General features: G+C 30.3%; 9 protein-coding genes and 2 pseudogenes across 11 annotated transcripts, besides 1 other annotated feature; 7 read left to right on the plus strand and 4 right to left on the minus strand.

Annotated features, from left to right (window-relative positions):
- Nucleotides 1-170: 170 nt before the first annotated feature.
- TVAGG3_0163400 (guanyl-nucleotide exchange factor protein) lies at nucleotides 171-1,912 on the minus strand (the record flags this gene model as incomplete). Its single annotated transcript, XM_001318628.2, has 1 exon — nucleotides 370-1,902. One exon carries the CDS (start codon nucleotides 1,900-1,902, stop codon nucleotides 370-372), a length of 1,533 nt encoding a protein of 510 aa, XP_001318663.1.
- A 2,425-nt stretch (nucleotides 1,913-4,337) lies between these two features.
- Nucleotides 4,338-5,666, minus strand: TVAGG3_0163410 (uncharacterized protein; the record flags this gene model as incomplete). Its single annotated transcript, XM_001318627.1, has 1 exon — nucleotides 4,986-5,543. One exon carries the CDS (start codon nucleotides 5,541-5,543, stop codon nucleotides 4,986-4,988), a length of 558 nt encoding a protein of 185 aa, XP_001318662.1.
- A 1,418-nt stretch (nucleotides 5,667-7,084) lies between these two features.
- TVAGG3_0163420 (N-acetylmuramoyl-l-alanine amidase family) lies at nucleotides 7,085-7,321 on the plus strand (the record flags this gene model as incomplete). Its single annotated transcript, XM_001318626.1, has 1 exon — nucleotides 7,085-7,321. One exon carries the CDS (start codon nucleotides 7,085-7,087, stop codon nucleotides 7,319-7,321), a length of 237 nt encoding a protein of 78 aa, XP_001318661.1.
- A 1,370-nt stretch (nucleotides 7,322-8,691) lies between these two features.
- Nucleotides 8,692-25,906: part of a mobile genetic element that runs on past the window's edge.
- On the plus strand, nucleotides 8,860-9,267 carry TVAGG3_0163440 (uncharacterized protein; the record flags this gene model as incomplete). The annotated part of the gene is made up of 1 exon (XM_051225059.1): nucleotides 8,860-9,267. One exon carries the CDS (start codon nucleotides 8,860-8,862, stop codon nucleotides 9,265-9,267), a length of 408 nt encoding a protein of 135 aa, XP_051110045.1.
- TVAGG3_0163450 (uncharacterized protein) lies at nucleotides 9,292-10,107 on the plus strand (the record flags this gene model as incomplete). Its single annotated transcript, XM_051225060.1, has 1 exon — nucleotides 9,292-10,107. The coding sequence occupies one exon, from the start codon at nucleotides 9,292-9,294 to the stop codon at nucleotides 10,105-10,107; it is 816 nt and encodes a 271-aa protein (XP_051110046.1).
- Nucleotides 10,148-11,046, plus strand: TVAGG3_0163460 (annotated as a pseudogene). Its single transcript has one exon. A coding segment is annotated over exon 1 (899 nt).
- TVAGG3_0163470 (uncharacterized protein) lies at nucleotides 11,131-11,766 on the plus strand (the record flags this gene model as incomplete). Its single annotated transcript, XM_051225061.1, has 1 exon — nucleotides 11,131-11,766. One exon carries the CDS (start codon nucleotides 11,131-11,133, stop codon nucleotides 11,764-11,766), a length of 636 nt encoding a protein of 211 aa, XP_051110047.1.
- TVAGG3_0163480 (phage tail repeat-like family) lies at nucleotides 12,998-14,590 on the plus strand (the record flags this gene model as incomplete). Its single annotated transcript, XM_051225062.1, has 1 exon — nucleotides 12,998-14,590. One exon carries the CDS (start codon nucleotides 12,998-13,000, stop codon nucleotides 14,588-14,590), a length of 1,593 nt encoding a protein of 530 aa, XP_051110048.1.
- On the plus strand, nucleotides 16,424-18,316 carry TVAGG3_0163490 (uncharacterized protein; the record flags this gene model as incomplete). The annotated part of the gene is made up of 1 exon (XM_051225063.1): nucleotides 16,424-18,316. The coding sequence occupies one exon, from the start codon at nucleotides 16,424-16,426 to the stop codon at nucleotides 18,314-18,316; it is 1,893 nt and encodes a 630-aa protein (XP_051110049.1).
- Nucleotides 21,070-21,959, minus strand: TVAGG3_0163500 (uncharacterized protein; the record flags this gene model as incomplete). Its single annotated transcript, XM_051225064.1, has 1 exon — nucleotides 21,070-21,959. A coding segment is annotated over one exon (890 nt), but the record flags the coding sequence as incomplete, so codon positions are not given.
- TVAGG3_0163510 lies at nucleotides 22,549-25,507 on the minus strand (annotated as a pseudogene). The gene has a single exon. A coding segment is annotated over exon 1 (2,959 nt).

A 25,906-nucleotide genomic window follows, 5' to 3' on the forward strand; every position in this document is an offset into this window, starting at 1 on the left:
GTTCATTCAAATTTGTTTCTCTAACAAATTTTGCTAAATTAACAATATTGAGCTTTTCAGTTATGTGTTATATGGGATGTTGGTAGGAATCAATTAATTCAAGCACAATATTAAAGAGAATTAAAAGAAAAATTATAATCATATAATTATTTATTGTGAATTATGTCATTAAATTCTTACTTTTAGATAGGATTCTCTTAATAATCTGTGGTCTAAAGTTATGGTGACTCAAAACCTTGAGAATAAAGTTAAAGATTTTCAATTTCTTTGAATTCCATAAAATAAAATAAAAAGTAATTGTATTAAAAGCTAATAGTTTACGAAATTTCCAGACATAATAAAGTTTTTGATTTTTTGGTTGTATTATATTTATTTCTTTGAAGGTTCTGCCTTCTGGGATTCCTGGATAAGGGCAATAATGCCGATATCCTTCGGGATTCCCTGGATAAGGTCTTGTATGCGTTTATGCGGGATAATGTTTGGTGATTCTTGGTAAGACTCGACAAGTCTAATGAACTTGACGATTTCTGTGCACTTCTTGAAGTTGATGAGTCCATCAATTGTATTCGGGAACATTTCAGTGATATATACGAGTTCTTTCTGAAGAACGCCAACGAAAGGAAGGCATCTTGCAGTATTAGCGAGTTTCTCTTTGTAGACCTTGAAATTGCCAACTTGGTTAATGAGTTCGTTCATTTCCTGGATATGAGCGTTGCGAACCTTGTTAGTCCTTGTAGCGAACTTCTGTGTTTCTGTAAGACGATTGATTGATGGGTGAGTGACGCCGTACATAATTGCGAAGACGGCGTGGTAATTTACGAATTTATTGTAAGGAGCTGAATCCTGTTGCTCCGGGTTAAGGCATATGTAAGCGATGTCGACCCAACGCTTAATGACGCGAGCTCTCTCGTGTGGATCTGGGCTGGCGTTAATAATTGATCTAGAAACGAAGCAAGAAAAGTCGTTGAAGTAGTTAATCATTAATTCGAACTTCTCCGAGTTATGCTCCTTCTTAGAGCCCCAAGCTGTCGCGAGAATGTCTGTGGATTGAATTTGTCTAAATTGCATCATAAAGAAGTAGTTAAGCTGTCTGGCAAGTTCAATCTCTGGGATATTCATCAGAGTCCACTCATTCTCTGGGAGACTGCTCAAAACAAAGTCGTACTCGACTTTTTGAGTATCAACCTTATCACTCTTTCCTTCAAGAGTTTTGATGGCACTTTTAAGAACCATAGCAAGAGATGGATTAACAGAAGTCATAATTGCTTCTGCAAAGAACTCAATGGCCTTGAATATTTTTGGATTCTCGAGTTGGTAAGCGGCATATCTAATCCATGTAGCTTTGATGATGTTGATGATAATTGTGCGGATTGTGTTGAGTTTATCATCTTTAATGTTGCAACCTTGCTGACTAACGTCCGCGAAGAATCTAGTAAACAAGGCACCGAGCACAATATTGGGGGTGGTAAATGTTGGAATGGTAATAATGAAATCAACCTGGAATCCCTTAGGTTGTTTAATTGGATCAGTCAAACAAAGAAGAAGTTGAGAGAGAGAAGCAGCGGATGGGAAGTCTGGGCTTTCAGGCAAAGGTTTCCATTCGGCTTCGTTGGGGAACGTAAGGAAATTCAGCTTCTTGCAGAATTCTCGAGTTTCTTGATCGAGCTCAAGCATATCATATAATGTTAAAAGTGTGCGATTTGCATTGGCCATTCCTTGTGCAGCGCCGTCCGAAGCGTCATTAACGTCATTCAGGTATTTTTCGATTGTTGATTGAGATGATGCTTTCGGTTGGTTTCCTTCTGTATAAGAACGAAGTCTATATTTAATAACGCGTTGTTTGACCCTCCTGCTGTGCTTATGATGATGATCACTGTTCGACGAAGAGGAATCTTCGGACATTGAGAGATTTATCAACTTTTGTAAAGTTATGTATAAAAATTTAGATTTATTATGCGATGATTTAAAAATATATCAAAAATTCACCCTGACTAACAGTTCAATACCAATTTCACTTGATTATTGCCAAAAGAAATTGAAAAATTACCCTCAAAGTCATTAATTTGAGTTGAAATTTGAGATTTTTGCGTGAAAGTACAGTTTTCGTTTATTTTGCAAATCGATTTCGTTTCGAAATAACCGTTGTAAAATTGTATAGTTTACATTTCGTTTTATTCAGATCATATATTTTATATGATAGATTTGTAATTTAAAAATTAAATTATTTTCCGATCGCTTTTTATATTTAATCGTTTTTATCAGAATTGAATTTATAACAGATTAAAACTCAGCATAGGTAATCAATAAAAATTTGACCAATTTTTTTTATTCAACATAAAAAACCTTAGAAATTTGAGGGGTGGTTATGAATAATGAAAAAAAATAATCGTCTTTCGACGAAAAATGAAAATAATCGTCAAAATCACGACGATAGAGCTTGAAATGCCGCAAAATCAATTATAGAGTTAAATTTTTTACAATGTTCCTTTAGGAACAATTAAAGTATTGGATGAATAATTCATTCATGTAGCCAAAGTACTATCTTGTGTTTTTTTGTTATATTAAATAAAAGATTTAATAAGATATACTAATATTTGGACATAAATAAGTAATGTGCAAGATAATTTCATATGTAAACAATATGTTTATAACTGTGTTATTGTGTGAAACCGTATCAACAATACCAATTGATTTGTTACAAAATTAGACAGCGTGTTTTTTGTGCCAATCTATATTTTTTGTTCTTGATAGCAATAGAAACTATCAATTTCAATGTGAATTTGTTATAATGCCATGAAATACAAAAATTTGAGATCAAATGAATAAAATATCTATTTTTAAAGGCGCATTTATCATTTATATGATGTGTAATATGATTTTTTGATATTTATTTGCCATATCTACATAAGATTAAAAATTTGTAATAAAATTCATAGTAATTCATTAAAATATTATTACTAATAGCATTCACATATGATATGATAAGTAATGGTTTCATCAAATATAGGAAAAAAAAACATTTAATCAGAAAATTTAAATATTGAGAAATGAACAAATAAAATGTATGTAAAACATGTTTCTTTCTTGTGATGGTTCTATTTACCATATATATGCTGAATTGTAAAGCTAATAGAGTTAATATTTCAACAATTTATCCGAATATAGATAATATAAAAGTATATTTCATCAATCCAATAAGAACTTTGATAAAAAAGAACTATTTTGTTCTGAATTGACATTCAAATTGGTAGTAATTTGAAATACTCCTAAAATTGTGCCGAATATCTGATTAATTCATTAGAGAATACAGATAGTTATCTATTTCTCATTAGTTTGGGTAGTTGTTATCTCTTAAATACTATTGTTATCAAATTTTATTTCTAAATTTAATCATTTTCTAATTAATTTCAGTAGTACATATATTAGCATTAAAAAATAATTCTAATTAACGTTATATAAACTTCCAAAATAAATCCAAAAATTCGATTTTGAAGAATTTTTCGTTAATTTTTTAATTCATATTTTATTTTTTGAAAAAATTTTGGAAAATTATCATTGCTATTTTGATTTTGGAACACATAGAATTCTCTTTTTATGCCGATTTGTCACTGTTTCTCTTATTTTTAGATAAAAAGAAAATATTAAGCTTTAATCACCACACATTTATGAAAATAGCAAATAACACTGATAGATTTTGCTTTTATATCAACAATAAATACTGATTCTATTCATATTTATCCATTATATCTCGTTTCAGGTTTCTAACGTATTCATCGATTTCCAAAGACGGGGATATATGCATTAAATATTAATGCAATGCAAAATATATTCAATACCCAGTCTTAGTTAATCGATTGTAATACATATCTCTGACTTAAAAACGATTTTTTTTAATTTAAGCATACCAACTCCTAAATCATCCGCCACATAATTACAAACTTAATGAAATTCGAATGCTTCACTTAAAATACAACCATTACGATAATTTAAATAATATATTTTCGAAAATCGAATTTTTAACGAAATTAGTTATACTACAATGCTTAAAACTCAGATATACAAGCATGACTCGCATGTGAAGGCTTTTTCTCAAATCGTATATTTGATTTAAAATTATTCTAAATCTCAAGCAATTTAATACTCGGATTATACTATAGAAGCATTTCCACAACCACTTACTTTAAAAAATTCGACTTTCACAAATTTTGATTATAAATTTAGTCGAAAACATACTTATGTCAATGACATATGTCATTACCATGTGGAAAAATATCCTTTTTATACTTTCTTATCTTTTTATGAATAAAAATTTTATTTATATTTTTGATTTCATTATCCAACCTTTTTTTCATACCAGCATATTTACCTTTCATAGGTGGTTTAAGGTTATGATGCTTACATTCTATTTACCCTTCTTCTTGATGAAATTTATTTAAAAAATAGACATATTACTTTATTATTGAGTTTTATGATATAGAAATATAACAAGTAGAATGAGTTTTATAAGATCCCAAACAATAATCAATCTATCACATATATCGCATAATTATTATTTTATATAAGAATTACATCTATGAACAAACTTAATAAATACCTCATCCTAGACGAGTTCTGATCTGAGGATATATTCATTCCTTGTAAAAACCAATATTTGGTAATCTCACCCTCTATCGTCGTGATTTTGACGATTATTTTCATTTTTCGTCGAAAGACGATTATTTTTTTCATTATTCATAACCTCCCGAAATTTGAGAGATACTAGTTGTTCATAGGAGATAGTTTGGTAACGACATTTATATGAAAATTTCAATCAATAACGCTCTAAAATGCATTTGTCAATATAACGAAATCTTGAATGTAATTCTGTGACTAATTTGTGGAGACATTTTACATGCATAGAACTAAATTAGCTAGGTTGATGCAATGAAGCAATAAAAACCTAAGCCTGGTTTAAAAAAAAGTTTTTGAAGAATTTGATGTAAAAATTACTTGACTTGATCCGGGCTAACGTTAATACAGATAAAGAATCCTTGGAGTTTGCCTGAATTATCGTATTTTGCTTTGAAATAATCTTCTAATCCCATTTGATGCATTGTTTCACCAGCTATTTTAAGTAATGGTTTGGTGTATAATTCATCGTCTTTGGAATCAAATGTATATTCATAAACAATTTGGTCATCAGGATTTAAATTTGAAATCAAGCGCACAAGTACTGATTTTCTTGATTGTTCTGATTGACCGTGAAAATTCCATTGGAATTTAATTCGTTGAAAAGTAGGTTTAGCTGGAGATTTAGATTCCAAACTCAACGTGAATGGTGATGTATTATCTGTAAAAAGGCATTGTCTTATATATCTTCTGCAACTCAGGTCATTTATTTCCTTTTCTTTAAAATCAAAAATCCATGAATTTTGAATAGGATCATTGTTATTAACGCAGCCTTCCTTATAGGCACAGTATTTTTCCATTAGTTCATCTTTTGTTAAATATTCTTCAAAGGCTGGTTTGCTGTTATTCTCTAGATCATAGCTCTCAAAATCCATTTTAAAATTGTTCAAAATTTTTTACAATAACTTTTCCAGCAATAGAGCAAGGAAAGTAGTAGGATAGGAAGGGTTGTGTGACTTTTTTTGTTGCATCTATATATAGACGAAGGTATATTTTCACATCTTCTATATATAAATGATATAAAAATTTTTTCTTACGTTTTTTAAGTCATGAATTCGTAAGAAAGCGCGACATTATTAAATAAATTAGTAATAAATATTTATATACTAAACACATTAAAAATTAACACATTAGTAGTATATGTATATGGGTTGTGTGACTTTTTTTGTAATCGTAAGAATTCTCACATAATTGAATGATTTTTGAACATACTTCTGAATAGCAGATTTTAAAAATTTATGAATAATTTATAAAAAGTTTTTATTCCTACAATTCCTATATTACCATTAATAAAAAGAATATATTTTTGCATAGATTCCAAATATGGTGTCAATTTTATATTAAATTTTTATTTCAATGAGTTATATCAAAAATAAAATTCTTGAATAGAGTAAAAAATTTAAATAATTTATTTAAATATTTTCTTCTGACATTTATGAATAATTTATTTTTTTAATTCGTAAGAAAATGAGTGGATCAAGATTCGTAACCGTCAATCAATTAATGGATGCTCTTTCACCAATTCTTGAAAATGTTAAACAAGTAGATGTTTATTTCGATGATTATGTAGAAAGTTTATATTATAAAGGTAAACATAATATTAAACCCATTGCTTTTGCATTTGATAATAAATTAATTGAAAATGCAAAAATTTGGGAATTAATTCCAGATATTGAATATATAACGAATATAACTAATAAATGGTTCAAACGAATTCCAACCACAAAAGTTCTTTGTAAATTAATGATCAAAACTGAGGAAAAAGAATTTTATGAATTTACATATCATCCAAATAAATTTCAGAACTAGAAGAAAAACTTCAGAAAAAATTAAACGATAGACTTTCAAATGATCGTATTGAAAAAATAAATAAACTAGCAGAAGTTGCATTGAATGATGAAATATTTGATGAATATAACCTTGAACTCAGTGATGGACTTTAAGGACTGGGCACATTGTGCCTTGGGCTTTAAGGACCCGGGATCAACGAGTCATGATTTATGATACCAATTATTTGATTTATTCTTTCTTCAATAATTTTTATTCTTTTTGTTAAATCATCTATTTTCATTAATGAGGTGATTCTTGATTGAGGAATAGATTTCAAACTAACCACCCCCTTTATTTTTGAAATTTTGAATCCATCAACTTTAAACATTTTATTCAATTTACATGTTGTCAATTCTTCAAACAATTTTTTATTATTAGCATAATAGTCATTAAATTCTTCAACAGATGAAAAATTTTTTATTTCAGTAATTGGTTTAACAACGTTTATTTTTTGTGGAACATCTTTACTTTCATTAATTTCTTCCTCCTCTGTTTCATTTATTTTTAAAATTGGCTTCATTTATCATTAAATAAAAATTAAAATATAAGTGACGAAATCTATTTTTTAATTAATATTAAATCAAAAATGGCGGCAGGATTCTTTAAAAAGTTATGGGAAGGAATTAAGAAAGCTGCGGGTTGGGTTCATCAAAAGATTATTAAACCTGTTGCAAACTTTTTGGCACCAGTAGCGAAAACGGCAGGAACTATCATAGGTGGAGTATTAGGTACTAAAGCAGGTAATCCGGCGATGGGAGCACAAGCAGGTAACGCAATTGGTGGAATAGCTGAAGGAATACTTAATAAAATAGGAGGAAGATAGTGGAAAAATAAATAAATATTATTTTTATCTTAGTATCGGTTGTAGTCTTTGATAAACTTTTTCTCCTTTATTTAATATTTCTCTTATTGGGGCGGCTTTTGGTGTTATTGATTCAGCAACGTCACTAATTGCTTCTTTATTCTTAAATATCCAATTTGCTCCTTTCTTCATTGTTTCCCAAACTTTATGCGCTCCTCTTTTTACTTTATCCCATAACTTTTTAAAGAATCCTGCAGCCATAGTTGATTATTTCATTAAAATTAAAAATTCATTTTCATCTTTTAATTTTGATTTTTTATTTATTAATAAATGACGACTAACTATTTGGTGCCAAACACTAAACCGATTAATGGAAATGTATTTCATTCATTCGAAAAGATAAATGAAATATTCGCAAAGAATGACGGTAGAAGATATTATAGAGAACTTGAAAGTTCATGCTATGACTCTGATACTCCATATTTTGATGATAAACAAACTCATTTAAGAATTACAAATCCGGCTCATGATGTGAACCAATTAGGTGACACATATATTAAACGCAAAGTTAAAGCAACTCTAGTTTCAAATAAAGCTTTCACATGTGATGCCGCTTTTAAATGCATGCGTTTATTCGTTGGTTACAAATCATCAAATCAAAGCTTTAAACAATTAGAAGTAGAAACTGAAAGAGGTGATGTTATCTTCAGATGGATTGCGCCCGTGAATCTTTCGCATTTGCAACATATAAACCAAAATCAGAAAGGAAAGTTAAAAAGTTTGTTCATTCGTTATATAATAATGTTCAAAAATATGATAACTCAGTATGTGGTAAATATATTGACCCTTCAGAAGTTTTCAAGAAAGCAAATGAAGAAGTTGATGTCACTTTTGATATGATTATTCCGGTAAATGATTTGTTAGCATTTCAGGCGTTCGATGATTATCCTAAATCATTTGGTGAAATCATTCTTAAATATTATGTTTTCAGGGATACTTTAGTATTTTGTCAGGTTGACCCGTTAAGAGTTGCTGATTTACAAAATTACGTTTATGAAAAGATAACTGATGAAAATTATGAAAAGATTATGAATCATGTTTATAAATATGATCGCAAATTCCAACAAATCGGACTTCCTGCCAAATTAATTACAAGCTTAGCCGCTACATCTGCTGACGCAACAGTTGAAGACGTTATTATTTCATGCACAAAGATGGAAGTTTTAGAGGATAAATGCATTACACCAGGATACGGTTTAATTGAAGAATCAGTTAAAGCAATACCACGTTTATTCAGTAAGGAAGATCCATTCATGATTCCAGCTCAACATATTGACGTTCGTTCACTAAATGGAGGTTGCATCACTCCTGAAGGTATCAGTTCTGATTTCTCATACGCTCTTCATAATGTTACAGATGTTGTGTTAACATTTCCGAAGAATGCAATGCAAAGAACGGTTTTAGAAAATCCAATGCTTCGAGGTCTTCAGGTCACTATAGATTCCAGAAACTTCCCCGATCAAGCGATGACCACAGTGGGTGACATATTCTTTACACGCATGCTTCAAGCTTCTGATTTAGATGGAGTGAATGAATGCACAGAAGAATACGAGGACTCATTAACTAGACCACTGAATGATGATAATGGCATGCCATTAGCTAGAACATGGAAAGACCAGACTTCATTCTTATGCACTATTCCAGTTCAACGTGATGGAGCGGGTATATTCTTTGATGGATTAGAAACTTTCAACTCACAAGTTACAGTACAAGTGAAAGCTTATCCAATCATTCAGGGTGAAAATGACACTTACTGTTCAAAGGTGACAAATCCTCCTCAGGTTTGGTTTACTAGGACTACGTATTGGACATGGACACCGGATGAAGGTTTGAAATATCATCCAACAGGTACACCACCACAGTATAGAAGTTCATATGATGAAATATTGATGAATAGAAATGTTTAAAATTATAAATTTATTTTTGATTAAATGGATTTAAATTCTGAAGAATTAGCGGGAGTATATAATACATACGTAGATGATATGATTAATGAAGCATTGAGTGATAATAGAAATGCTCTATCTAAGGAAAAATTAATGAAAATTCCATATTCTGAATGTTATTTAAATTCAATCACTGCAGCAATTGGTAAACAAAATAAAGGTAAAACATTAACGATATTAAAACAAATTATCATTATTGCTAACACTTCCCCCCATTCACATGTGTTAATTTATATCAACCGTTCAGGTTCACCTTCAGATGATACATTTGAATCTTTAAAACATTTAATCAAAATTCCAATTATTTATTTATCACAAGAAGAAGCAGAAGATTATTTAAAAAACTTTTTAATGTATAAAGAATTATATAATACAATCAAGAAGCAAGGATTAGAGGATAAAATTATTGATAAACAACGGGATGAATTATTTGAAACACTTTCTATTTCAAATTTTGATAAAGAATTTTTGCATTCACTAATTTTTCTAGATGATGCGGTGAAATCAAAACTAATAACAAATGAGAAATCATATTTTAATCAGTTATTAACTCAATGTCGACACATTCAGTGTTCATTCTTTATGGCTGTTCAATACTTTAAAGCATTAAGCACAAACATTAAATCAAACCTGTCCACCCTTTTCATTTTCAGTGGTTTTAGTCGTCAACAGTTGAACGTTATGCTTTATCAAGTGAATTTACCAATGAGCATTAATGAACTTTACACACAATATCAACAATTAGGTGAACATGGAAAAATAATAGTTGATTTAAATAAAGGAAGTGTTAAATTCGAATAACTTTTTATAATTAATTTTTATTTTTTATTTATAATTAAACATGACAGAAATAGCAAATCTTCTACAGGTTCCATTAAAACAAGGGACAAACAAAAAGGGTGCATATAATAGAACTATGAAAGTTCCAGACGGAATGAAAGAATTAGTCCACATTGTTGCCGGTCTTCAAAAGGATGTTAAACAAATGAGAAATGTTTTAACATTACCAGAAGCTCAAGCATATGCCAAACGTCATGGTCCAAATTGGGAAGCACATGAAGCAGACATTACGGGTCCAAATGGAAAACCTGATGGTATAAATGAAGTTTTCGTTACTGATGGTCAAGGAAATATTAAAGTCATAAATGGGTATAAATTAACAATGACGGATTATCCTAAACGTAAAGCATATAATGAACGTTATCCTATGCAATTTGATGAAAATGGAAAAGCTGTTAAACAATACATTGGAGAAGGTGAAAATGGTTCAATTAATTCATACCGTCATAATCCATATTCTTATTTCAATGCAGAATTAAATGCTATTCAAGAGGGACCGGATGGATTACCTCAATATGTTAATCAGTTTGATGGTCAATATGCAAATTTAAGACATGAAATTTCAGCTAAGAAATTCTTTAAAGTTGCTTTATTCGATCCAGTGTTCAATGAACAGAAAGAAGCAATGAAAGCAGAATTTAAACCAATTCAAGTGGCAAGAATTTCTTCATCTTCACTTTCAGAAGCGTTCAAGGAATTGATAAAGAAACCACTTTATTCTCAACAAGGTTATAACTTTGATTTAATTAAAGAAAGTGATAGACGTAAATTGGAAAAATCAGATGGTTTTAAGAATGCATGTAATGAAATGATTAAAGATATTGTAAATGATAAAATAAGACTGGAAGAAACTCAAAGCATATCAATAACATAATTGGTGCAGTTACAAAGAAAGTATAAGCAAACAATGAGGAACCTTGGGATATTACCGTAACAACTAAATAAAACTTTAAATATATTTTTCTTTTTTTTATTCGATTATAAATGAGAAGACGTTTCACTAGTCAAAAGAACACTAACGCAAAAGCAGAGATTACGGTTGGTTATAACGTAAATGATGATAAATCACGAATTATTCAAAATGTTAAAGTTAATGTTAGTCCTGAATTAACAAGGTCAGCAACTCAACCAAATTTATTAACTCGTGACTTACCGAAAGAGGAGGAGGAGCAAAATAAAGAAGATGAACCCGGTAAAGAACCTGTTGAAATTCCCACTTATCCAACATACCCAGCACCACTTGATAACCCATATAAAATAGACATTAATTCTGAATTAATGAAAATTTACCGTGATATAATAACTGATAATTATGATTCAATAATAAATTTAATTGACCAATCCGGTTTAATTATTTTACCTTATGAATCATTAATTCACATTATTGCCATTCTTTGTGATGTTCAAGATTCAGACGTGAAGATTCAATTTTTCATAGATGATGAGGTTTCATGCTGCGGAACAGTTGCAAAAATAAATCCTATAAAGGATATTAGCACAATTAAGATATCAAAGAACGGAACAACAACTGAACTACATTTAACTTATAATGATATTTATAATAAAATAGTTGATGAATATAAAATATCACTTGAAAAATTCTTTGTTAAGGCTATTTAATATTCAAGCATTAACATTATCGAATAATAATCCTTTGAATCATAATCAATAATAATTGACCTTTCACCGGTTTCTATCGTTTGTTTTATTTCTTTTTGTTCCCCACTATCCGGATCAGTCATTGTAATTGTTTTTGTTATAGTATCAGCTTTATCTTTAACTTCAATCTTTTTTCCATCAGGATATTTAAACCAAAATTCCAAAAATTCGATATTGTCAACCTGTTCATATTTTAATCTATCAATTACATTTTTAATACCATCTGAAAATCTTATGAAATGGTCATTATATGGGTTTGATTGAACTAAATTTGAATGAAGTGAAATATAACCTGTTGATGAATATGACATTGACTCATATTTTCTGAAAAACACTAAAATTTATAACATGAATGAATTTCTTATTCGTTGAATTTATGAATTCTTGAGGTAATCTTATCCTAGTTTTATTTATCACTGGAAAATAACGCTTTACCATATTTTTAATCGTAATAAAAATGTCAATATCAATATTATTTCGAATAATAGCTGTGAATTAAATTTAACAGTTAGCGGAATTTATAATGTTACTCTCGTTTCTGTGAGTGGTAAATTTAATCCCATTCTTTTAAACCCTTCAGATTATATATCATTTATTAAAGATGACCATGAAAAAACGTATGATATGTATATAAATAATGTGATAGCGAAATGGGATATTAACATGATTTTAAGTTATTTAAATGAATCATTTATCGTATGGTATGAAGAAAATTTTAAATCAAAACCTGATAAACTTTTTGAACTTGATGAAATAAATAACCTTATTAAATTTCGCTGAAAATTAAATTTTGTACTCCTCATCTTCGTTCATTGTTGGGGATATTAAATTTTGGAAAAAGATGTTGGGGATGTTTTGTATTCTGACACTGGTTCCAATTTCATTTTAATCAAATGTGATAAAGTTAATACCCCAATGAGATTTTCACATCAAACATTAGACCCTAACTCTTACCCATCAATACAAAACATTTTATCCATCAACTTAAACACATTTTCTTTATCATATCCGTTTCAATTATCCGGGAATTCATTTATTCTTCATTCAAAAGATTTATCAAATATTAAATTTAGAATAACTGACCTATTTGATTGTGATTTAGAATTCATGAATGAAATATTTTGGCAATTTCAAATAGAAAAAATAGCTGATGAGATAACGGATTAAATATTTATTTTTAAATCATAATAAAATGATTAAACAACAACAGCAACCACAGACCATTACATACGCCATATATGCATATAATTCAAAGACGGCAGAACAAACGCAAAGGTTGAAATATGGAGATTTGGAGATAGTATTGAAAAATGAACATTTCGAATTCGTTTGCAAAGGTGGTGCAGTGATATCAAATATAAAAGAAATTTTATTTATGAATTCTAAAATTAAAGGTATAACGGATGATATAACATCAATTCCGCCAGAAGAACAGAGATATTACGCATTAAATGCATTTCCTAAAGTTTTGAAGATTGGAAGATTTAATTTAAATGAGGAATTCATAGAAGGTTTCCTAAATGTCATAATGAAGAAGGTAGATAAGGAATATGTGGATGAAAAAGATAAAGAAATTAAAGAAATGGTTGAATGGTATCATGAATGGACATCAAAGATTTTAAAAACTAAAGCTAATACAGGATGGGTTTCAGGATGTTTAGACCTTAAAGCTGATAAAACATATGTTAACGATGAGTTAGAGAAGAAAGCAGATAAAACATATGTTAACGATGAGTTAGAGAAGAAGGCAGATAAAACATATGTTAACGAAATATACCAAAGTTTGATAGGAACAACGAAAAATATTGAAACTATTGTTGGTGACTTTTCTGTCGATGAAGAAAATAAATATTTTAGATGGCAGTTTGTACACTCCTTAAAAAATGGTATACTGTGGAAACTCATTCCGAAAAATAACAATGAAATGTATGTAGGCTATATAAAGAATAATGGCACACAAGTTAAAGTTCCATTAGACAACAACTGCTACTTAAACTTATATGGAGACGAACAAAAGAAATATTTAAGAGTTTATGAAATGGTAGATATGACATTGCCTGACCCAGCTCCAGCACCATATTATTATGACTATGGTGCTGACGCACGTGTAGACCCAAAAAAGCAAACATTATATTTAGAATATTATAGATATAAAAGATATAATGCAATAGAAAAAACGAGAATAGTATATTATTATACAGATGACAGAAATAAATATTATAGTCAAGATTTTACCTACCCTGAAAACATAAGATTATATTATAAAAAATATTCTGACACAAACCAGAAGAAACCTGAAATAGTTACACTATATTTTAAGTTCAAAAGAGACAATCCTATAATATCTCATATGTTTGATTTAATGAACCCAGTAGGTTCTATTTATACATCTATGGAAGCAAGAGGTCCTCAAGTAATGTTTGGTGTTGGTGCATGGGAACAAATAGTCGACAGGTTTTTGTATTGTGCAAACTCTTCAAAGGAAACAGGTGGAAGTAAAACGATTTCAGGTGAAAATTTACCTGCACATAGTCACTACATAGATTTAAGTACATCTCAAGCAGGTTGGCATAAGCATAGATATTGGGATTGGTCAGCAATGACAAAAGGTAAAGGATATGATGTTAAAGACAACGTTAAGTTTGCTATAAATTGTTACTGGAGTAACACTGAGGGAGGAGGAAACCATACACATCGCGTTTCAGGGTATACGCAAACAACGGGACAAAGTAAAGAATACATGCCACCTTACATGACAGTTTACGCATGGTATAGAGTTCAATGAACACACTTAACCCAAAGGGTTTAGGCTTACCGAATGAACTAAATATATTTTATGTTTGTAATTAATTAGGTAATGAAGTAATGGATGAACTGCAGAAAAGAAGTTAAAAGCTTGGGGTCGTTTTGTACAAAAATATTGTGAGTAAATGATTTAGGTTATTCGATAATTAATTATTTTTGAAGAACTGGAGGTGTCACCAGGTCACCAGGTAATTTAACTTCTCTGAAAAAATGAGACAACATGACATTTTGACAACATCACAGGAGGAAGGCAGTTATGACTTATTTTTGAAGAACTGGAGGTGTCACCATGTCACCATGTGTCACCAGGTCATTTAACTTCTCTGAAAAAATGTGACAACATGACATTTTGACAACAACATGGGTTATTCAATAATTAATTATTTTTGAAGAACTGGAGGTGTCACCATGTCACCATGTGTCACCAGGTCATTTAACTTCTCTGAAAAAATGTGACAACATGACATTTTGACAACAACACAGGAGGAAGGCAGTTATGACTTATTTTTGAAGAACTGGAGGTGTCACCATGTCACCAGGTCATTTAACTCATGACATTTTGACAACAACATGGGTTATTCAATAATTAATTATTTTTGAAGAACTGGAGGTGTCACCATGTCACCATGTGTCACCAGGTCATTTAACTTCTCTGAAAAAATGTGACAACATGACATTTTGACAACAACACAGGAGGAAGGCAGTTATGACTTATTTTTGAAGAACTGGAGGTGTCACCATGTCACCAGGTCATTTAACTCATGACATTTTGACAACAAAACATGGGTTATTCAATAATTAATTATTTTTGAAGAACTGGAGGTGTCACCATGTCACCATGTGTCACCAGGTCATTTAACTTCTCTGAAAAAATGTGACAACATGACATTTTGACAACAACACAGGAGGAAGGCAGTTATGACTTATTTTTTGAAGAACTGGAGGTGTCACCATGTCACCAGGTCATTTAACTCATGACATTTTGACAACAACATGGGTTATTCAATAATTAATTATTTTTGAAGAACTGGAGGTGTCACCATGTCACCATGTGTCACCAGGTCATTTAACTTCTCTGAAAAAATGTGACAACATGACATTTTGACAACAACACAGGAGGAAGGCAGTTATGACTTATTTTTGAAGAACTGAGGGTGTCACCAGGTCACCAGGTCATTTAACTCATGACATTTTGACAACAACATGGGTTATTCAATAATTAATTATTTTTGAAGAACTGGAGGTGTCACCATGTCACCATGTGTCACCAGGTCATTTAACTTCTCTGAAAAAATGTGACAACATGACATTTTGACAACATTTACGATAATTTGATGTAGTCCAAAAATAAAGTTAGTTTTAAAATTATTTTTATTTTTTTATTCCTATATAAATGACAGCAACAAACAACAACAGCAACTTTATCGTTTCTGATGAAAAAGTTATTGATTCATTAGCTGAGGAATTAGTTGTGGCAGAAACTAAAACCCTCAACGAAAGAATTGGTAAAAACAAGATTGATTTACATAACTACCTCAAATACGATGGAGGAAGAGGAAGGAAAACTGGTACAGCTTTATTAGTAAATAAAATTTCAAATTTAACGATTATAGATGTTGATATCAATAAATCGTACAATGATGAACTTAAAGAAACAGTTAGAAAAGACATTTTATCAAAACTTTCGGATAAAGATGTTATCGTTAAAACCGCTTCAGGAGGTCTTCACATTTATTGCAACACTAATTTCTTCTATTCAACCTCGAACAGAATGATTAAATGTTATTCCTGCAATGATTATGATATTGACATAATGACTTCAATGGATGATTCAAAACGTTCTTTAGTGGTTATGGCTGATTCAAGAGTTCGCAAGAATGCAACAGAACCAATCAATACATACTCATTCATTCGTGGAAGTTATGATTCAACATTAACCAGAACAGTGAATGATATATTAAATGATTTGAATATTAAGGTAAGAGTTGAACAGAAGAATGAAGAAATAAAGAATATAATGAATGAAGACAAAGATGTAAACATTGACGATAAACTTGCCCAGAGCATAGTTGATGGTATTAGTGATTTTGAAGTACATAATGACGGTGGAAACATGAATTTAGAAAAAGAAGTTACATTATTCACACTGTTTCAAGCTATTAATTCGTTACCTAATCATTTAATTAATGAAGCATACGATAACGTTTATAACTTCTGCAGTTTAACAGAAAATGCAAAAAGTAATTTTGAAAAAGCACGTGATAGATATGCACATTTAATGACTTCTCCATTTGTTTTGGTAAAGATTCTAAAACTATATCAAAAGGAATATTATGATGAATATGTTTTACCTTTATTACGTAAGCCAAAAATAACATTTGATATCAAACTTGATGACTCGTTTTTGATAACAGATATTAGACGCAAGGCTGAAAATCATCAGTATAAAAACAGTTCTGAAGTAATTGAGGATTTATCACGTGTAATCCGTTTTGTAGATTGTGGAAACAAATACTTCATTCAAAAAGATTACAACATACACGACAAAATGAATCAAATATCATTCGTTCTTCAATCAAACATGAAAGAGTCACTCAAAATGATTAAATTATTTAATGAAGAAGGTAAAACAACAACAGCATGGGATGTACTATTAAATCAATTGTCTTCATTAACTGTTAAGGGTGTTTGCTTTAAATCTGATTCTCCAGATGTTTTCTCAACGTTTCAAGGTTATAAATACAACGTTCTCGAAAAGCTTGATTACTCAAAAATTGAGATGTTTATGAATTTCATTAAAGAAGCCATTTGTGATAATAATGATGAAGTGTATAAATACCTTCTCGGGTGGATTGCATCAATGATTCAACATCCTGGAATCAAGAATGAAACAGCAATTATTTTGAAAGGACTTCAGGGAACAGGTAAAAACAGATTTACAGACATTATTTCTGAACTTCTCGCTGGTTATTCATGTAAAAACATTACCGAAATAGGTGAGCTAACGGGTAATTTCAATTCAGTTGTTGAAAATAAAATGTTTCTTGTACTTAATGAACTCAAGAATGTAGGTGAAGACAGACTCGCAAACTTCAACGCTTTGAAATCAATTATAACGGATAATGAGATAAGAATTAATGAAAAGAATCAACCCAGAAGAACTGCTCAGAACGTTGCCAATTTTATTCTCGTAACTAATAACGTCTACCCTGTCAAAATTGAAGTTGGAGACAGAAGATACGTAGTTTTAAGGGTTAATGGTAAATTCAAGGGTCAATTTGATTACTTCAAGAATTTGATGAATTCATGCACAAAGGAATTTTATGATAATTTACTGACGTATTTTATCAATTACGACCTTTCATCATTTAATGTACGAATCATACCGATGACTGAAGCCAAACAAGATTTAATTGAATTATCAACAAATCCTTTAGATGAATGGATAAATACACATTATGATGAATTGTGTGCAGGTATGACGTGTAAAAATGCTCTATTCTGCAAACCATCAGACATGAAAGACAAGAATTTTCAAATGAGTATTAAGGATAAATGTGATAGGAAACAGATAAGAATAGATGGTAAACAAACATGGTGTTATGTTTTGAAAGAAGAAATGAAAGGATTATATAAACAGGTTGAACCAAACGATAATGAGGAATCATTTACTGACGATGAAATACCTGTAAATGAAGCTTTATAAAGTATGATTGGAATTTATTTTTGCATTCTCTTGTACCTGTTGTCAAAATGTCATGTTGTCACATTTTTTCAGAGAAGTTAAATGACCTGGTGACACATGGTGACATGGTGACACCTCCAGTTCTTCAAAAATAATTAATTATTGAATAACCCATGTTGTTGTCAAAATGTCATGAGTTAAATGACCTGGTGACCTGGTGACACCTTCAGTTCTTCAAAAAATAAGTCATAACTGCCTTCCTCCTGTGTTGTTGTCAAAATGTCATGTTGTCACATTTTTTCAGAGAAGTTAAATGACCTGGTGACACATGGTGACATGGTGACACCTCCAGTTCTTCAAAAATAATTAATTATTGAATAACCCATGTTGTTGTCAAATGTCATGAGTTAAATGACCTGGTGACAGGTGACACCTCCAGTTCTTAAAAATAAGTAGCATAACTGCCTTACACCTCCTTAGTGTTGTTGTCAAATGTCATGTGTCACATTTTTCAGAGAAGTTAAATGACCTGGTGACACATGGTGACATGGTGACACCTCCAGTTCTTCAAAATAATTAATTATTGAATAACCCATGTTGTTGTCAAAATGTCATGAGTTAAATGACCTGGTGACCTGGTGACACCTTCAGTTCTTCAAAAAATAAGTCATAACTGCCTTCCTCCTGTGTTGTTGTCAAAATGTCATGTTGTCACATTTTTTCAGAGAAGTTAAATGACCTGGTGACACATGGTGACATGGTGACACCTCCAGTTCTTCAAAAATAATTAATTATTGAATAACCCATGTTGTTGTCAATGTCATGAGTTAAATGACCTGGTGACATGGTGACACCTCTCCAGTTCTTCAAAAATAAGTCATAACTGCTTCCTCCTGTGTTGTTGTCAAAATGTCATGTTGTCACATTTTTCAGAGAAGTTAAATGACCTGGTGACACATGGTGACATGGTGACACCTCCAGTTCTTCAAAAATAATTAATTATTGAATAACCCATGTTGTTGTCAAAATGTCATGAGTTAAATGACCTGGTGACCTGGTGACACTTCAGTTCTTCAAAAAATAAGTCATAACTGCCTTCCTCCTGTGTTGTTGTCAAGAATGTCATGTTGTCACATTTTTTCAGAGAAGTTAAATGACCTGGTGACACATGGTGACATGGTGACACCTCCAGTTCTTCAAAAATAATTAATTATTGAATAACCCATGTTGTTGTCAAAATGTCATGAGTTAAATGACCTGGTGACATGGTGACACCTCCAGTTCTTCAAAAATAAGTCATAACTGCCTTCCTCCTGTGTTGTTGTCAAAAATGTCATGTTTGTCACATTTTTTCAGAGAAGTTAAATGACCTGGTGAACATGGTGACATGGTGACACCTCCAGTTCTTCAAAAATAATTAATTATTGAATAACCCATGTTGTTGTCAAAATGTCATGAGTTAAAATGACCTGGTGACACATGGTGAACACCTTCAGTTCTTCAAAAAATAAGTCATAACTGCCTTCCTCCTGTGTTGTTGTCAAAATGTCATGTTGTCACATTTTTTCAGAGAAGTTAAATGACCTGGTGACACATGGTGACATGGTGACACCTCCAGTTCTTCAAAAATAATTAATTATTGAATAACCCATGTTGTTGTCAAAATGTCATGTTGTCACAAACTTTAGAACGGCATAATTTAAATTTTTATTTTTATCATAAATGGATACCCCACAAGCTCAAAATTTACCACGAATCATAACAAGGGAGGAAATGATAAAAATGATGCGAGAACATGTTAAAAATAACAAACCACTAAAACTGAGAAAATGCGGTTATGCAGTAATGATGGAAAGAGAGATGTTGTCAAAGAGGAATAAAAATTAAATTTGGATTGAGTTTAAAAATTCATCTTTATTAAATTCATCTCTTCCAATCAATTTATTTATTCTATTAAATTCTTTTATTTTTGCTTCACTCAGTTTAAGGATTGAACGGTAAGTTTCTAATTTTTCGATTATTTCTTTATCGTTTTCAACCCCACCACATTGTGGCTTCTTTTTGTAATAGCATATTTTTGATTTAATTCTGTTTAGTTTCTTTTTATATTCATCGTCACTCATTTCTTACGAAATAAAAAAAATTAAATATTATTTAAATATAATGGAGTAATAAAATAAATCGGAATTTCTATTAATTTATTGTCAACTTCAACTAATGCATTGCCGTTAATATATCTAACAAATTCAGCTATTGTGTCAAATCTTCGTCTTCTTTTTGTCATTGATTTATCAGTTTTTCCATAATCGAGATGAATCAAAACTTTATCCCCTTGTTTAAAATTCATGAGCCCCGAATTAATTTGTTCACGTTTAACATCATTTAACTTTTCCATTTGCTTTCTAATATATTCCCATTCTTTTGAAATATCATTTTTCATTTCCACTGGTTTCATGTTAATAGTTCTATGTCATGTATTATTGTAATAATATACTAACTGCTGTATGATGGAGTCATGATTTCCATCCCAGTATATCTGACCGTTAACCCCTAACGCATCTCTAAGAGTTCTCATTACTGCATCAACTATTTTATTATGAAACGTATATGGAGAGGATGAGAAGTAAAAATTAATTTGTGGGAAATAATGAGTCATAACTGCCTGAAATCCTTTATCACCATCACCCCTGATATTATCTACTCTTTCATGATCTAGTAAGTATTGTATAGCTCTTCTTGTTTCCTGTTCTGTTTTCCCTTTCACCGGAATGCAATATAAATATCTAGTGTTAATGTTAATGGCAAATAAATAAGTAATATTTCCTTTTGAATATTCCAGATGATCAATTTCGTATGAATAAGGTGAAGGTGCAAATGAAGGGCGACTAAATTTTTCCTTTAACGGTTGAATTTTCGGGTCAATTGGTTTATTTAATATCTTGAAACCCTTTTTAAAATCTTTTTGCTTCTTAAATGTTTGAAATGGATATAATAAAGTGAATGATGAAGGATTAACTGAAGGAGGAGGAGGTACTACTGTTGGGGGTTTTGGTGTTGCAAGTGGTTTAATTTTATCTGCTTTGATTTTGGATTTCATTCCCCCCTTCATTAATTCTGGATGTATTCTATTCATTTGTTTTAAATATGCTGTATATAAAGGTTTGATATACTTTCCCGCTTCGAGTTTATGTTGAAGGATGAATTCCAAAAGTTGATCTTCATTTAAAAGTCGGGCTGAATATGGTTTAACTAATGAATCATAAATTAAAGCTTGTGCATCATTTATGAGCTGCTGAACCTGGGTGTTTTGCACCTTTTGTTTTTGTTCCTTTGGTTTTTGTGGCTCAGGATTATATAATTTATATAATTCATCAATATCTTCTTCTGTTAATACTTTATTTTTGAAATCTTTCAACTGTTTAAGTTGTGATTTCGTTTTTCCCTTTGAATATTCATTATTTTTAATTTTGTCTTTAATTTCAGAAATTATTTTATTATGATATTTCAAAATTTCATTTTTATAATATGGATAATAATATTCCATATCATCACCCGTTATATTGTTATTATGTTTTTGGAGATATGATTTTAAATCGTAATAACTAAGAAATTTTTGATTAAGTACTAAATCAGCAATTAAATTTTTTAAATCTGTGTTATCCATTTATATAAAAATAAAATAAATGTTTAAGGGTGCCCACCTCTTTGAATCATAGTATCAAAGCCATCATTAACGGTTCCTTTTGTCTCTTCTGTGGCATTTCATTAAATAAATGGCATACAACATCCATTTTCACAACATACAGCCTTAGTGTGTGCTCCTGTTAATGCAGTCTTACCAATTGTTAAGCGAGTCATTGACCCATTTTTAAGTTGTAAATTAATATTTTGACCATCGAAAATGACTTTATCATTTATTATATCCAAATAATTTTTTGGTGTTAATTGCTTATTTTGTCGTAAACTAACACCTTTCATTTTTTGTGCTATCTTTTTGAAGGAGTCTTCACCAATCATTCCGTTGAATGATGTATAACACTTAGGACATAAAGCAACCATGTTATCACCTTGTTTCTCAATTGCTAAACCCAATAACTTCTTCTCATGTGCTTTTTCTTCAGCTTTATTCTTTAATTTAGGTTTAAATTTCTCATCAAAACAGAAGAAATCAAATGGTGCGAATTTGAAAATGTTTTTATCATAAAATTGTTTATCGGTAACAATTGCCTGAAATGCTTGAGTGTTAGGAAGACTTGGGTCGCCAGCAATAGCCCAATATGATGAATCAGTATCACCTTCAATGAAATGAAAACGATTAAGATTCATGCATTTATACATAAAATCATAAATGAAAACCAAATACCAGTATTTAGCATTATCTAAAGTAAAAAATGCCTCTTGTAAACATGTTTCACATCTATAAAATCTATCTTTGAGCATCAGTTGATATGTATCCTCACCTATTTCTCTTATGTTTTTAAACTTATTTGACATACATGCAACGCGTGACTTCTGTGCATTATTATTTAGTCTTTGCGTAATTTTGTGTATTCATTCATTGCATCGTAACCATATGATCCATTAAGTGAAATTTTGCAAAATAAACTTTTTCCTTTATTTCCTTCTAATTCAGCCTTTTGTCTTTCGTTCATAAATTTGTTCGCAAATTCATTAAAACAAGTGTTTTTAGTAAATGTTAAAATTGATTGAATATCATCGATGATAAAATGAAATCTGTCTATTAGATACCAAAGATAATAAGAAGAAAATGGTTGATATTGGTTGTGTGTTGATGCTAACTGAGTTAATTTCCTCTGTTTCTGGTCAACTGGTAGATTGTTTGATTTCATGTAATTATACATAAAACTGCCAATTGTTTTTTCATCTGTGATAATATCTAAGTTTCTTATTATCGGTAAAAAGTTTATGTAATCATTAATGTATTTTTCATCAATGTGACCCTTTACTTCAGCCACGAATAAAGTATTTTTCTTCTTAATTATTCCCAGTGCTTTTGCTTTCTTTGTTGCTGTATCACAAATGATAACACCATTCAATCTTCCCGGCATATACATTTTATGGTCAGTATATTGAATGAAATCATGAGGATTAGATGAAAATGATGAAGGATATAATGAATTAAAGTCAACTCCAACGAAATGAGTCATGATGTGGTGTCCTCATTTGATACAGTTTTAGTTTCTGGATTATATGAAAGTTTATTAATGTGCGTGATTCCTTTAAGATTAACACGGTGTTGAACATTTGATAGACCACCAGTAATTCCATTACGGAGAATGTGATAAGCTTCAACTGAATCTAAAGTCATTGGTAAATTATTTTTTAATGCATAATTTCTTAAATTGATTCTTAACGTTGAACATCTTCATCTTTATTTGATTTTACGACATTGCAATAACAACACATTAACTGACAATTTTCTTTAGTATGTGGTTTTTCATTATCTATTCTATCCAATGTTGGTTTATTTGCATATGTAAACGCTTTACCACACATTTTGCATTTAGATGAAAGGATTAAATCGTGATAGTATTGAAAATCATCCATTGAAACATTATTTTTAGTATCTCTTTTCGCCTTTTCATCTTGTTTCTTATATGATTCAATTTTATATTTCCAATACTTTTTCGTTAATTCAAAACTTGATTTCACATTTTCTTCTTCTGGATATGTTTCATTAGGATTAAAGTCTTTATATGCTAAAGCGTAACGAATCATTGAAGCATTCGATGATAATGAAAGATTATGGAGCATGTCAATTTTATAAACAAATGTTTCTTCGATAATTTTATCAATTGGGTCAATCATAATTTCAACGTCTTTATTGCAATAATGAATAAAATATTCTAATCTATTCTTAAAGTTTTTAGCATCATTGAGATATATTTGATAATCTGAATCGGATATAGTTTCTTGAGTTAATGCTGAATAAAATGAATCTTGAGTGAATGGTTCCTCTTTATATAATTCTTCTTCGTAATTCTCCCATGTGATGAATTGATAAGGGAAAAAGGATTTAACACGTGACTTATTGTTTCCGAAATCTTGAGTGAATTGGTCTAATGTTCCACCCGCTATATAATTTCTGATGTCAATAAATCTCAATTCATATGGAACGTTTGTTTTCTTTACAATGATTTGCTTAAATTGTGAAGATGAACCCAGCATTGATTTTATTTTCCATTTTGCAGTGTTTAAATCACGAAGAATTAAATTTAAATCAAACTTTCCCGAATTAAAACCTATGATATTCACTTTATTGAATTCCTCATCTAGAAGTTCTTTAAATGCTTCCTTCTGTTTTTCATTTAATGTATGCGACTTCAATAATTCTTCATATTGTTCAATATTTGATTTAGCAACTAATGAACAGGTTGAAAATAAAAACTCAATCCAATCAGAGATGAATGAATCACTTGATGTTAAGCAAAAATTCCTCGTATACGTTTTATCGTTTAATTTAACCGTTGATGATACCATGAATGGTTTTAAGTAAGCGTTCAAAGTTGCACACTCAGAAAGTAGAAGTTCTTCTTTAGTCTCTAATGTTTCAAAGTCAAAAGTAATATAATATCTTGTCGGTTGATAATATTCCTGCAAATTGTGAGCTAATAACCACTGATATATCTTCTGTTTCGTAATATGTGGTGCATATGGTTGTTGTGTGTTTTGCAATTGAACGTCTTGAATTAATCTTCCATTATTTTCTTTACATTTCTCACAATGTTTTAAAAATCTTTTTTGGTTTTTCCTTTCTGGGTCATCACGGATAGAATATACTTCTTCTTTACAATATGGACAAACTCTATAGCCGGTGAGTGCTTCAACGTCTGTTATTCTGTCAGCGTGAAGTTTTCCACATGGACTCTGTGTTAATAAAATATTTACTGTTTCAAATTCTGGATCTATCATTATTGATTCCACTAATGGAAAGTCTACCTTATTTATGTCTACGTCTTCTGGTTGAGGATCACAATAATAAAAATCAATATTAACGTTTAACATTCTTGCTAATCTCTCACTTTCTGATGAAATGTCAAACCCTTCATATGAATCTATTGCTTCATTTAAATAACTTCTACGAGTTTTAGGATTAACACCATCAGGAATGTTATAGAAGCGTTTAAATAACCTTCTACCTTCTGCTCTAATTTGATTATCATTCATTTTAGCTGTTCCATTTTTGTTCATTTATGTAAGAATAAAAATTAAAAAAATAAAAATAAAGTTTATTTTTTTAAAGTCTGAGACTCAGAGAGTCCAGGGCTAAAGTCCATAAAATGAATTAAGAACACATAAATTTTTATCATCTGCGACGTGACGAATACATTTTAATTTACTCAAGAATGTGTACCTGATACATTAAATCTAATTCCTGTCTTATTTAATTTCACAACTTTGAAAAGGAATGTGTGAATAGCTATGAAATGATGACGAGATGATTTATGTGTTGCTTCCATTTTTTCTGAAATAAATGAATAAATATAATGTTTATAAGTTTTCATATCTTTTATGTTCTTAATAACGAATGGAATAGATCTTTCCACTTCGTCTTCCTTCGGAGCTGTTCTTTCATATGAAACATCAACG

The sequence above is a fragment of the Trichomonas vaginalis genome, chromosome IV (genome assembly GCF_026262505.1).
Source record: "Trichomonas vaginalis G3 chromosome IV, whole genome shotgun sequence".
Taxonomy (NCBI): Eukaryota; Parabasalia; order Trichomonadida; family Trichomonadidae; genus Trichomonas; species Trichomonas vaginalis.